This window comes from Somniosus microcephalus, chromosome 16, assembly GCF_052327205.1.
Source record: "Somniosus microcephalus isolate GS21.2 chromosome 16, FLI_Smic_1.0, whole genome shotgun sequence".
Lineage (NCBI taxonomy): Eukaryota > Metazoa > Chordata > Chondrichthyes > Squaliformes > Somniosidae > Somniosus > Somniosus microcephalus.
The window spans coordinates 36,336,588-36,349,538 of record NC_141002.1 but is presented as its reverse complement, the minus strand read 5'-3'; the positions used below and the strand labels follow the sequence as shown (position 1 = coordinate 36,349,538).

At 50.6% G+C, this 12,951-nt stretch overlaps 1 protein-coding gene across 2 annotated transcripts in view; it reads left to right on the top strand.

The window, feature by feature from the left end:
• Positions 1–4,555: 4,555 nt before the first annotated feature.
• sult4a1 (sulfotransferase family 4A, member 1) overlaps positions 4,556–12,951 on the top strand; it is a 43,780-nt gene continuing 35,384 nt past the window's right edge. The window contains exon 1 of one of the 2 annotated variants that reach the window (XM_086008806.1): positions 4,556–4,888. In XM_086008806.1, coding sequence (XP_085864932.1) covers positions 4,594–4,888 — 295 coding nt within the window. In that variant the 5' untranslated portion in view covers positions 4,556–4,593. The remainder of the gene's footprint in view (positions 4,889–12,951) is intronic. The other variant, XM_086008805.1, reaches the window with a different exon arrangement.

Here is a 12,951-nt window from a genome sequence, read left to right as displayed (position 1 = left end):
GCTTTTTGTACCTCTGCATGCACTGACCCCCATATCAGCTGGTCCACAAGCCTTTCCTCCATTTCCTTAAATGCACACTTGCTGGCTTCATTTCTCAGCCTTGTCAGGAAATTGTCAGCTGTTTCACTGGGTTCCTGTCTTAGACTCTGGAATTTGTATCTGTGTATACAGTGATTGGATTTAGGCTCTAGATGGTTGCTGAATTTCTCAAAGATTGTTGCAGGGTTTTCCTTTTCCTCTTCAGTCAAACTCCAGCTATTATACAAATCTAGACCTTTTTCTCCTGTCCACAACAGAATGTAACTAACCTTTTCCTTGTTGGCAGTACCCTTCAGGAAGCTTTTGAATGTAAGGTCACATTTCTGTTTGAACTTGTGGAATGCCTCTACTATATCGTCGGCTTCCCAGTTCATGAGGGGTTGCATTTGCGCAGTCAATGCCGCGGCAGCCGCCATCTTAGTTGCCTGTACGATTCATGCTCAATCACCGCAGACACCGGCACTCACGATCAGCTCATATATTCACTTTTTGTCTTATTGGTAGTTCGTATGGCACAAGTTGTACTCACTTATACTGCTGCCACCATGTTGTGTCTCCTTGTGTTCTTATGACTATGTAATACAGACACTTTTAACTGATTTTGGTTTACGACTTTTACTCAGTTGTATTTTTGCTTTTATGATGTTGCTGCCGCATGGTGCGGAGTGATACAAGATGTCCGACCTTGTACTGCACACTGCCTTTCACAGTGTGCCACATAGCAATATAAATACACTAACCAAAGTAGTTCCATATAACAATGTAGCAAGTAGTTCCATTTAACGATGTGATAATATAACGATGTAACAGTTAGGCACCCAAACCCCAACACCATTCTTATCTGCTTCCACATAAAATGAAAGGTAGGTTGAATAACCAGCTGCACATTTTTTTTTAAAAATCACACTGACAATACATGTAATATTTTTGCGGCATGACATGAAATACATTTTTGTACCAAAATGCTTGACAGATAAAAATGTTTCCAAATACTTCAAAAAAGAGATCTGAATTTGTATAGTACCTTAACACATCCACCGGAAACCTTCAAAATGCTTCGCATAACATTAATTACTTTGAATTGCAGTGACTGCTGTTATGAAGCAAAAATGGTAGCAGTTTTATGCATAGCAATATACCACAAAAAGGAATGAGAGTAATGACCAGTTAACCTTTTTGGTGGTGTTTTGGGAGGAAAGAAGAAAGAGCATACATTTATATAACACCTTTCACAACCCCAGGATGTCCCAAAGTGCTTTACTGTTAGTCACTGTTGTAATGTAAGAATGTTGGCTGGGATATTGGGTGAACTCCATGTTCTTTTTCAAATAATGCCATGGGATCTGTAACATCCATTGGAACCACCAGAATAAGCAGGCAAGCTTGGTTTAATGTTTCATCCAAAGGATGACACCTCTGATAATGCAAGTGTTGGACTGGCGCATGAACCCACAGCCTTCTGACGGAGGAAAAATGGCACAGATTGAACCAAGCTGACATTCTTCTATAAATTAATGTGACCCTATGAAAACAATGTAACATAGAATTTGGGAAAGAGAAGTTATTGGGGGAGTGATTGTTACTCATTCACTTCAATCAAAGGTGAAGATACTCAACTGGAGGAGGGCCCATTTCACCGAGCTGAAAAGGGATTTGGCCCAGGTGGATGGAAACAAAGCTTGGCCGGTAAAACAGTAAATCAGCAATGGGATGCCTTCAAAGAGGAGATAGTTTGGGTACAGACTAGACACATTCCCATGAGGGGGAAAGGAAGGGCATTCAAAGCTAGAGCTCCAGGGATGACTAATGATATACAGATTAAAATAAAACAGAAAAAGCTCATGATAAATGACAGGTTCATAATTCAGTACAGAATCAAGCAGAATATAGAGAATGCGGAGGAGAACTGAAAAAGAAAATAAGAGGGGCAAAGAGAGTATATGAGAATAGATTAGCAGGTAACATAAAAGGGAATACTAAAGTCTTTTATAAACATATAAATAGTAAAAGGATAGTCAAAGGAAGCGTGGGGCCGATTAGGGAACCAAAAAGGAGATCGTCTTGTGGAGGCAGATGGTATGGCTGCGGTATTAAATGAGTACTTTGCATCTGTCTTCACAAAACAGGAGGATGCTGCCAATGTCTCAGTAAAGTAGGAGGTGCTATAAATCTCATCATCATGAAGAAACGACTCATGAAATAACACTGGACGACCAGCTGGTGGTGCCGTCCAAGGAGTATAAATACTCGGGTGTGGGCCCAGCTTGCCCAGGGACATTTTGTAAGACAGGAACTAGTGAAAGATAACTAGACCTCCATGTTTTGAAACAAGTTGATTAAAGCCTTGCTTTATACTCGAACCAAGTGCGTTACTCGAACCAAGTGCGTAGTGAGTTTTATTACATCAGGAGGTAGTAGAGAAATTAGATACAATAAAAATAGATAAAGAGGAGGTACTTACTTAAAAGGTTGGCAGCGCTCAATGTAGAAAAGTCACCCAGTCCGAATGGGATGCATCCTAGGTTACTGAGGGAAGTAAGGGTGGAAAGACGGAGGCTCTGGCCACAATCTCTCAATTCTCCTGGTATATGGAAGTGGTGCCAGATGACTGGAGGATTGCAAATGTTACACCCCTGTTCAAAAAAGGGGAGAGGGATAAACCCAGTAACTACAGGCCAGTCAGTCTAACTTCAGTTGTGGGGAACATTTTAGTCCAGGACAAAATTAATTGTCACTTGGAAAGGTATGGGTTGATAAATGAAAGCCAGCACAGATTTGTTAAAGGTAAATCGTGTCTGACAAACTTGATTGAATTCTTTGGTGAAGTAACAGAAAGGATGGATGAGGGTAGTGCAGTTGATGTTGCGTAACTAGACTTTCAAAAGGCGTTTGATAAAGTACTACATAATAGACATGTTAGCAAAATTGAAGCCCATGGGATTAAAGGGGCAGTGGCAGCGTGGATACTAAATTGGCTAAGGGACAGAAAACAGAGAGTAGTGGTGAATGGTTGTTTTTCAGACTGGAGCGAAGTATACAGTGGTGTCCCCCAGGGGTCGGTATTAGGACCTCCGCTCTTTTTGATATATATTAATGACCTGGACGGGTATACAGGGCATAATTTCAAAGTTTGAGATGACAAGAAACATGGAAATGCAGTAAACAATGAGGAGGATAGTAGCAGACTTCAGGAGGACATAGACAGACTGGTGAAACGGGCAGATATATGGCAGATGAAATTTAATGCAGAGAAGTGTGAAGTGATGCATTTTAGAAGGAAGACTGAGTAGAGGCAAAATATAAACTAAACGGTACAATTAGAAAGCGGGTGCAGAAACAGAAAGACCTGGGGGTTTACATACACAAATCTTTGAAGGTGGCAGGACAAGTTGATAAGATTGTTTAAAAAAAGTATATGGGATCCTTGGTTTTATAAATAGAGGCATAGAGTACAAAAGCAAGGAAGTTACGCTAAACCTTTATAAATCACTGGTTAGGCCTCAGCTGGAGTATTGTGTCCAATCTGGACACCACACTTTAGGAAGGATATCAAGGCCTTGGAGAGGGTGCAGAAGAGATTTACTAGAACGGTACCAGCGATGAGGGATTTCAGTTATGTGGAGAGACTGGAGAAGCTGGGATTGTTCTTTTTAGAGCAGAGAAGGTTAAGGGGAAATGTAATAGAGGGGTTCAAAAGTTTGAGGGATTTTAATAGAGTACATAGGGAAAAACTATTTGCAGTGGCAGAAGAGTTGGTAACAAAAGGACACAGATTTAAGGTAATTGGCAAAAGAACCAGAGACAACATGAGGATTTTTTTAATGCAGTGAGTTGTTATGATCTGGAATGTACTGTCTGAAAGGCTGGTGGAAGCAGATTCAATAATAACTTTCAAAAGGGAATTGGATAAATATTTGAAAAGGAAAAGTTTGCAGAAAGAGCATTTTAGAAGGAAGAATGTGGGGAAAGAGCAGGGGAGTGGGACTAATTGGAAAGTTCTTTCAAAGAACCAGCACAGGCCCAGTGGGCTGAATGACTTCCTGCTGTGCTGTATGTTTCTATGACTCTCTGATAAGCTTCCAGTCAACGTGAAGCAGTTATTAACAAAGCGATCTCAGTACTAGGATGCATCTTGAAGGGATTTGATTGTAAATGGCAAGTACTTATCCTAAAGCTGGACAGAGTAGGAGCCAAGGAGATACTTTTCTTACCAGGTTGGGTGGAATCCGTGATACAGTAGATTCACATGGTCTGTAGAAGGACTGGTGTAATGGGTATTTTGTTTTTTTAAGGTTTTTTTTATCATATATTTCAAATACCAAGTTAGAACGATCTCTATATATTCAAATTAGTGAATCATGGATTTATTAAAAAAAGCAACACAAAGGATATTTTATTAAAAAAAGCAACACAAAGGATATTTTTTGGCAGGTTTATATATCGGGGGATTCTTGGCGGAGCTTGGAAGAGCGAAGTTTTATTTGTCGGCGGAGTGGGGCGGGGGTGCCTGCGCCTTTAAGCTGCCGGGAGGAGGCTGGTGCCGGCGCGGTGCTGATGCTGAGCGGGGAGGCGGGTTGCAGCAGCCGATCAGCAGGTGGAGCCGGCACTTGGTGCAGTGTGAGCCCGCTTCCCCCTCGTCTCACCTCACCCAGCCCAGCCTTGCAGCCCGAGCCCGGGAGGATGGCGGAGAGCGAGGCAGAAACACCCAGCACCCCGGGCGAGTTCGACAGCAAATACTTCGAGTACAATGGAGTGCGGCTGCCTCCCTTCTGCAGGGGGAAGATGGAGGAGATCGCCAACTTCCCCGTCAGGAAAAGCGACATCTGGATCGTCACTTACCCCAAATCCGGTAGGAATTCATTCTCTACCCAGCTCCCGTTAGGTCAGACCCGGCGGCGCTGCTGCCCGGAGCGGGGAGCGGGGAGCGGGCAGTGTTTCGGTCCCAGCGCCGCCACACGGAGCCTGCACAGACATCGCATCTCATCAACTTGCGCCACAATTCACAATCCGCATTAACCAACCTGCTGGTGGGGATGAACACAATAATAGCCCCCTCCTCACCCCCTGATATATCCACTCTTCCCCCCCCCCCCATACATCCCACTCCTCCCACCCCATATATACCACCCCCCCCGAATACACCCCCCAGATCCATCCCCTCCCCCCTCAGATCCATCCCCTCCCCCCTCAGATCAATCCCCTCCCCCCCAGATCCATCCCCTCCCCCCCAGATCCATCCCCTCCCCCCCAGATCCATCCCCTCCCCCCCAGATCCATCCCCTCCCCCCCAGATCCATCCCCTCCCCCCCCAGATCCATCCCCTCCCCCCCAGATCCATCCCCTCCCCCCCCAGATCCATCCCCTCCCCCCCCAGATCCATCCCCTCCCCCCCCAGATCCATCCCCTCCCCCCCCAGATCCATCCCCTCCCCCCCCAGATCCATCCCCTCCCCCCCCCAGATCCATCCCCTCCCCCCCAGATCCATCCCCTCCCCCCCCCAGATCCATCCCCTCCCCCCCCCCGATCCATCCCCTCCCCCCCCGATCCATCCCCTCCCCCCCCGATCCATCCCCTCCCCCCCCGATCCATCCCCTCCCCCCCCAGATCCATCCCCTCCCCCCCCAGATCCATCCCCTCCCCCCCCAGATCCATCCCCTCCCCCCCCAGATCCATCCCCTCCCCCCCCAGATCCATCCCCTCCCCCCCCAGATCCATCCCCTCCCCCCCCAGATCCATCCCCTCCCCCCCCAGATCCATCCCCTCCCCCCCCAGATCCATCCCCTCCCCCCCCAGATCCATCCCCTCCCCCCCCAGATCCATCCCCTCCCCCCCCAGATCCATCCCCTCCCCCCCCAGATCCATCCCCTCCCCCCCCAGATCCATCCCCTCCCCCCCCAGATCCATCCCCTCCCCCCCCAGATCCATCCCCTCCCCCCCCAGATCCATCCCCTCCCCCCCCAGATCCATCCCCTCCCCCCCCAGATCCATCCCCTCCCCCCGCAGATCCATCCCCTCCCCCCCCAGATCCATCCCCTCCCCCCCCAGATCCATCCCCTCCCCCCCCAGATCCATCCCCTCCCCCCCCAGATCCATCCCCTCCCCCCCCAGATCCATCCCCTCCCCCCCCAGATCCATCCCCTCCCCCCCCAGATCCATCCCCTCCCCCCCCAGATCCATCCCCTCCCCCCCCAGATCCATCCCCTCCCCCCCCAGATCCATCCCCTCCCCCCCCAGATCCATCCCCTCCCCCCCCAGATCCATCCCCTCCCCCCCAGATCCATCCCCTCCCCCCCCAGATCCATCCCCTCCCCCCCCAGATCCATCCCCTCCCCCCCCAGATCCATCCCCTCCCCCCCCAGATCCATCCCCTCCCCCCCCAGATCCATCCCCTCCCCCCCCAGATCCATCCCCTCCCCCCCCAGATCCATCCCCTCCCCCCCCAGATCCATCCCCTCCCCCCCCAGATCCATCCCCTCCCCCCCCAGATCCATCCCCTCCCCCCCAGATCCATCCCCTCCCCCCCCAGATCCATCCCCTCCCCCCCCAGATCCATCCCCTCCCCCCCCAGATCCATCCCCTCCCCCCCCAGATCCATCCCCTCCCCCCCCCAGATCCATCCCCTCCCCCCCCAGATCCATCCCCTCCCCCCCCAGATCCATCCCCTCCCCCCCAGATCCATCCCCTCCCCCCCAGATCCATCCCCTCCCCCCCAGATCCATCCCCTCCCCCCCAGATCCATCCCCTCCCCCCCAGATCCATCCCCTCCCCCCCAGATCCATCCCCTCCCCCCCAGATCCATCCCCTCCCCCCCAGATCCATCCCCTCCCCCCCAGATCCATCCCCTCCCCCCCAGATCCATCCCCTCCCCCCCAGATCCATCCCCTCCCCCCAGATCCATCCCCTCCCCCCCAGATCCATCCCCTCCCCCCCAGATCCATCCCCTCCCCCCCAGATCCATCCCCTCCCCCCCAGATCCATCCCCTCCCCCCCAGATCCATCCCCTCCCCCCCAGATCCATCCCCTCCCCCCCCAGATCCATCCCCTCCCCCCCCAGATCCATCCCCTCCCCCCTCAGATCCATCCCCTCCCCCCCCAGATCCATCCCCTCCCCCCCCAGATCCATCCCCTCCCCCCCCAGATCCATCCCCTCCCCCCCCAGATCCATCCCCTCCCCCCCCAGATCCATCCCCTCCCCCCCCAGATCCATCCCCTCCCCCCCCAGATCCATCCCCTCCCCCCCCAGATCCATCCCCTCCCCCCCCAGATCCATCCCCTCCCCCCCAGATCCATCCCCTCCCCCCCAGATCCATCCCCTCCCCCCCAGATCCATCCCCTCCCCCCCAGATCCATCCCCTCCCCCCCAGATCCATCCCCTCCCCCCCCAGATCCATCCCCTCCCCCCCCAGATCCATCCCCTCCCCCCCAGATCCATCCCCTCCCCCCCCAGATCCATCCCCTCCCCCCCCAGATCCATCCCCTCCCCCCCCAGATCCATCCCCTCCCCCCCCAGATCCATCCCCTCCCCCCCCAGATCCATCCCCTCCCCCCCCAGATCCATCCCCTCCCCCCCCAGATCCATCCCCTCCCCCCCCAGATCCATCCCCTCCCCCCCCAGATCCATCCCCTCCCCCCCCAGATCCATCCCCTCCCCCCCCAGATCCATCCCCTCCCCCCCAGATCCATCCCCTCCCCCCCCAGATCCATCCCCTCCCCCCCCAGATCCATCCCCTCCCCCCCCAGATCCATCCCCTCCCCCCCCAGATCCATCCCCTCCCCCCCCCAGATCCATCCCCTCCCCCCCCAGATCCATCCCCTCCCCCCCCAGATCCATCCCCTCCCCCCCAGATCCATCCCCTCCCCCCCCAGATCCATCCCCTCCCCCCCCAGATCCATCCCCTCCCCCCCCAGATCCATCCCCTCCCCCCCCAGATCCATCCCCTCCCCCCCAGATCCATCCCCTCCCCCCCCAGATCCATCCCCTCCCCCCCCAGATCCATCCCCTCCCCCCCCAGATCCATCCCCTCCCCCCCCAGATCCATCCCCTCCCCCCCCAGATCCATCCCCCCCCCCCCCAGATCCATCCCCTCCCCCCCCAGATCCAACCCTCCCCCCCAGAACACCCCCCAGAATACCCCCCCAGAATACCTCCCCCCCCCAAATATCTCCCCTCCCCCCCAAATATCTCCCCTCCCCCCCCCCAAATATCTCCCCCCCCCCAGAATACCTCCCCCCCCCCAGAATACCTCCCCCCCCCCCCAGAATACCTCCCCCCCCCCCAGAATACCTCCCCTCCCCCCCCAGAATACCTCCCCTCCCCCCCCAGAATACCTCCCCTCCCCCCCCTCCCCAGAATACCTCCTCCCCCTGATACATCCCCGACATCAACCGCCCCCCCCCCCCCCCCCCCAGGACACATCACTCCACTTCCCCCCCCCAGGACACATCACTCCACTCCCTCTCCCCCAGGATGCATGTCACCCCCCCCCCACTTTGATCATCCATTTTGAACCTAAGAAAGATACATTGGATGATTTTTTAAATGGTGAGAAGCTACGAACTGTGACATCGAGAGATTTAGGGGTCCAAGTACAGAAATCACTAAAAACTGGTGAGCAAGTCCAAAAAAAATTAAGGCGGCTAATGGAATGGTAGACTTCATCTCAAGTGGGCTTGGAATACAAATTGGTGGAAGTTGGGCCAAAGCTCTGATTGGACCAGATCTGGAGCACTGCATTCCGTTCTGGGTGCTGCACCTCGGGAAGGATATGTTGGCCTTGGAGCGGGTGCAGCGCAGATTCACCAGAATAATATGGGAGGAGGCAGAAATGGGATAACAAGGTTAAATTATGAGGACAGGATGCATAGACTAGTCTTGTACTCTCTGGAATATAGAAGATTAAGGGGTGATCTAATTGAGGCGTTTAAGGTGATTGAAGGATTTCATAGGGTGGATTGAGACAAACTATTTCCTCTGGTGGGGGAGTTCAGAACAAGGGGCTATAATCTTAAAATTAGAGCTAGGCTGTTCAGGGATGATGTCAAGAAGCACTTCTTCACACAAAGGGTAGTGGAAATCTGGAACACTCTTCCCCAAAAAGCTGTTGAGGTTAGGTCAATTGAAAGTGTTCAAACTGAGATTGATAGATTTTTGCTAGGCAAGGCTATTAAGGGTTACAGATTGAGTTTTCTGATGAGGTAACAGAGAGGGTTGATGAGGGCAATGCGGTTGATGTGGTGTACATGGACTTCCAAAAGGCATTTGATAAAGTGCCAATTAATAGGCTTGCCAATGGCAGCATGGATACAAAATGGGCTAAGTGACAGGAAACAGAGCGTAGTGGTGAATGGTTGTTTTTCGGACTGGAGGAAAGTACACAGTGGTGTGCCTCAGGGGTCGGCACTGCTTTTCTTGAGAGATATATATATATTAATTAACTTGGACGTGGGTGTACAGGGCACAATTTCAAAATTTGCAGATGACATAAAACTTGGAAGTATAGTGAACAGTGAGGATGATAGTGATAGACTTCAAGAGGACGTAGACAGGCTGGCAGACATGTGGCAGATGACATTTAACGCAGAAAATTGCAAAGTGATACATTTTGGTAGGAAGAACGAGGAGAGGCAATATAATGTAAAGGTGCAATTCTAAAGGGGGTGCATGAACAGAGAGACCTGGGGGTATATGTGTACAAATCACTGAAGGTGGCAGGGTAGGATGAGAAAGCGGTTAAAAAAGCATACGGGATCCTGGGCTTCATAAATAGAGGCAGAGAGTACAAAAGCAAGGAAGTTATGATGAACCTTTATAAAACACTGGTTTGGCCTCGACTGGAGTATTGTGTCCAATTCTGGGCACCGCACTTTAGGAAGGATGTGAAGGCCTAAGAGAGGGTGCAGAAAAGATTTACAAGAATGGTTCCAGGGATGAGGGACTCCAGCTATGTGGATAGCCTGGAGAAGCTGGGTTTGTTCTCCTTAGAGCAGAGAAGATTGAGAGGAGATTTGATAGAGGTGTTCAAAATCTTGGGTCTTGACAGAGTAGATAGGGAGAAACTCGTTCCGTTGGCGGAAGGGCCGAGAACCAGAGGACACAGATTTAAGGTGATTGACAGAAGAACCAAAGGCAACATGAGGAAAAACAGTTTTACACAGCGAGTGGTTAGATTCTGGAATGCACTGCCTGAGAGGGTGGTAGAGGCAGATTCAATCGTGACTTTCAGAAGGGAATTAGATAAGTACCTGAAGGAAAAAAATTTGCAGGGTTACAGGGAAAGAGTGAGGGAGTGGGACTTGCTGAAGTGCTCTTGCAGAGTGCCGGCATGGGCTCAACGGGCTGAATGGCCTCCTTCTGTGCTGTAACCATTCTTTGATTCTAAGGCAGGTAAATAGAGTTAAGATACTTTTCAGCCCTGATCTAATTGAATGACGGAACAGGCTCGAAGGGCTGAATAGCCTACTCCTGTTCATATGTTCCATGTTTCTCCTCTTCCCCCACCCCCCCCCCTTCCCCTGCCAGAATTCACACACCACCCCCTGCCCCGCCCCGCAAGAATGGTGGCCAAATGTAACCTTAAAATCAGGTCCGAACAGGCATTTATGCTGGGCAACCGGCTACTTGTTCCTGGTCAGTAGGAGTAGAGAAGGTGTTAAGAGAGGTCTAGCAGGCAGCATTCATGCGTTTCCGTCTCTCTCTTTTCCCCTAGGTGTGGAGATGCCAGTGTTGGACTGGGGTGGACAAATGTAAGAAGTCACACAACACCAGGTTATAGTCCTTTGGAGCGCTGCTCCTTCGTCAGGTGATTTCAAATAAAACTGTTGGACTGTAACCTGGTGTTGTGTGACTTCTTACATTTGTCTTTTCCCCTAGTTTTGGCTTGTATGTCATATAACCCATTCAATGCGATTGGGTGTGGTGGGGGGGGCGGTGGATGCAATGGCACTGTGGCAGGTGTTCTATTTGACAGCCTTCACCAGGCAAATACTAAGCTAGTCCAATGTATAATGTCAAAGACTGCAACGATATTACAAGTGTTAGTCTGAAACCAGTACCTGTTTGGATGTAGACCAAAGTTATACCAGCCCACCGCCAATTCCTTTTTGTAAATCTGGAGGCTGATTTAGACTTCTTCCACCTGTGCAGATAATGGAAACAGTCATGCATGCAGCTCGTTTGCGCGGAGCTTCTGCAGGTGCATTGTAAGTGTTGGGAATGCGTTATTGAGCAGAGGTCAATAAACAGATGGAAAACATTGAGTTCTAGTTTATAGAATCATAGAATAGTACAGCACAGAAGGAGGCCATTCGGCCCATCGCATCTACACTGGCTCTTTCGAAGAGCAATCCAGTTAGTCCCACTCCCCCACTCTTTCCCCATAGCCCTGCAAATTTTTCTCCTTCAAGTATTTATCCAATTCCCTTTTGAAGGCTACTATTGAATCTGTATCCACCCCCCTCTCAGGCAGTGCATTCCAAATCCTAACCACGCGTTGCGTAAAAAAGATTTTCCTCATGCAGCCCCTGGTTCTTTTGCCAAACCCCTTCAATCTGTGCCCTCTGGTTATCGACCCTTCAGCCATTGGAAGCAGTTTCTCTTTATTTACTCTATCTAAATCTTTCATGATTTTAAACACCTCTTATCAAATTTCCTCTTAGCCTTCTCTGCTCCAAGCAGAACAACCCCAGTTTCTTCAGTCTATCCGCGTAACTGTAATCTCTCATCCCTGAAACTATCCTAGTAAATCTCTTCTGTACCCTGTCCAAACCCTTCATGTCCTTCTTAAAGTGTGGTGCCCAGAATTGGACACAATACTCAAGCTGAGGCCGAATTAGCATAACTTCCTGGCTTTTGTACTCTATGCCTCTATTTATAAAGCCCAGGATCCCATGTGCTTTATTAACTGCTTTGCCACCTTCAAAGATTCGTGCACAAACACCCCCAGCTCTCTCCTTGCACTGCCTTTAAAATTGTGCCATTTAGTATGTATGGTCTCTCTTCATTCTTCCTACCAAAATGTATCACCTCACAATTCAGCCTCAGACATCCATTCCAGCTGAAGGCCTTATGTGGCTGAAAAAAGGTGGAATTTATACCAGTACAGTTCTGAATTTAAGGTTGTCCCACCTTATTACAAAGAAGCTTTATGGTGCATTTACACTCTATCCATCAAACTCCGAGCAAATGACCTCCGAGTTCGATTCAGTTGGAAAGGCCAATTTGTACTGGCACCACCGAAACCTGATTTGATTCGTTAGCGTGTCATGACACAAGCACACAAAACAGTTTGGTTATTTTTGTAGACGCTAAAAATATCTTTTAAAAAAATGTTCCCAGGAGGGACAGCAGTTGGGGAACATGTTTAGATCGTGGTGATATTCTAACTCTCCGTGCTCAGTATTGCCTTTTCAGGATCCGAACTGTGTAAGAAGGTGTATAAATTGCAGTTGAGATTTGCAGTTTGAGTCTGAAACCACCAAGTACCTGGGATCCACAGTCAGGTTGGGAGATCAATTCGATCTGCCATTGACCCTGTTCACACACTATCTTTAGCGCCACTGAGAACAGCTGTGCCACGACATTGAAGATTGTGTGTGAATGCACTCTGAAAGAAAGACTTGCATTTATATAGCGCCTTTCACGACCACTGGATATCTTAAAGCGCTTTACAGCCAATGAAGTACTTTTGAAGTGTAGTCACTGTTGTAATGTGGGAAACGCGACAGCCAATTTGCGCACAGCAAGGATCCACAAACAGCAATGTGATAATGACCAGTTAATGTGTTTTAGTGAAATAACAACAGAAAATGCTGGAAAAACTCAGCAGGTCAGGCAACATCCGTGGAGAGAAATTAGAGTCGACGTTTCGGGTCGAAACCCTTTGTCAAAACTGGAAAGGAAATAAAATAGATCGA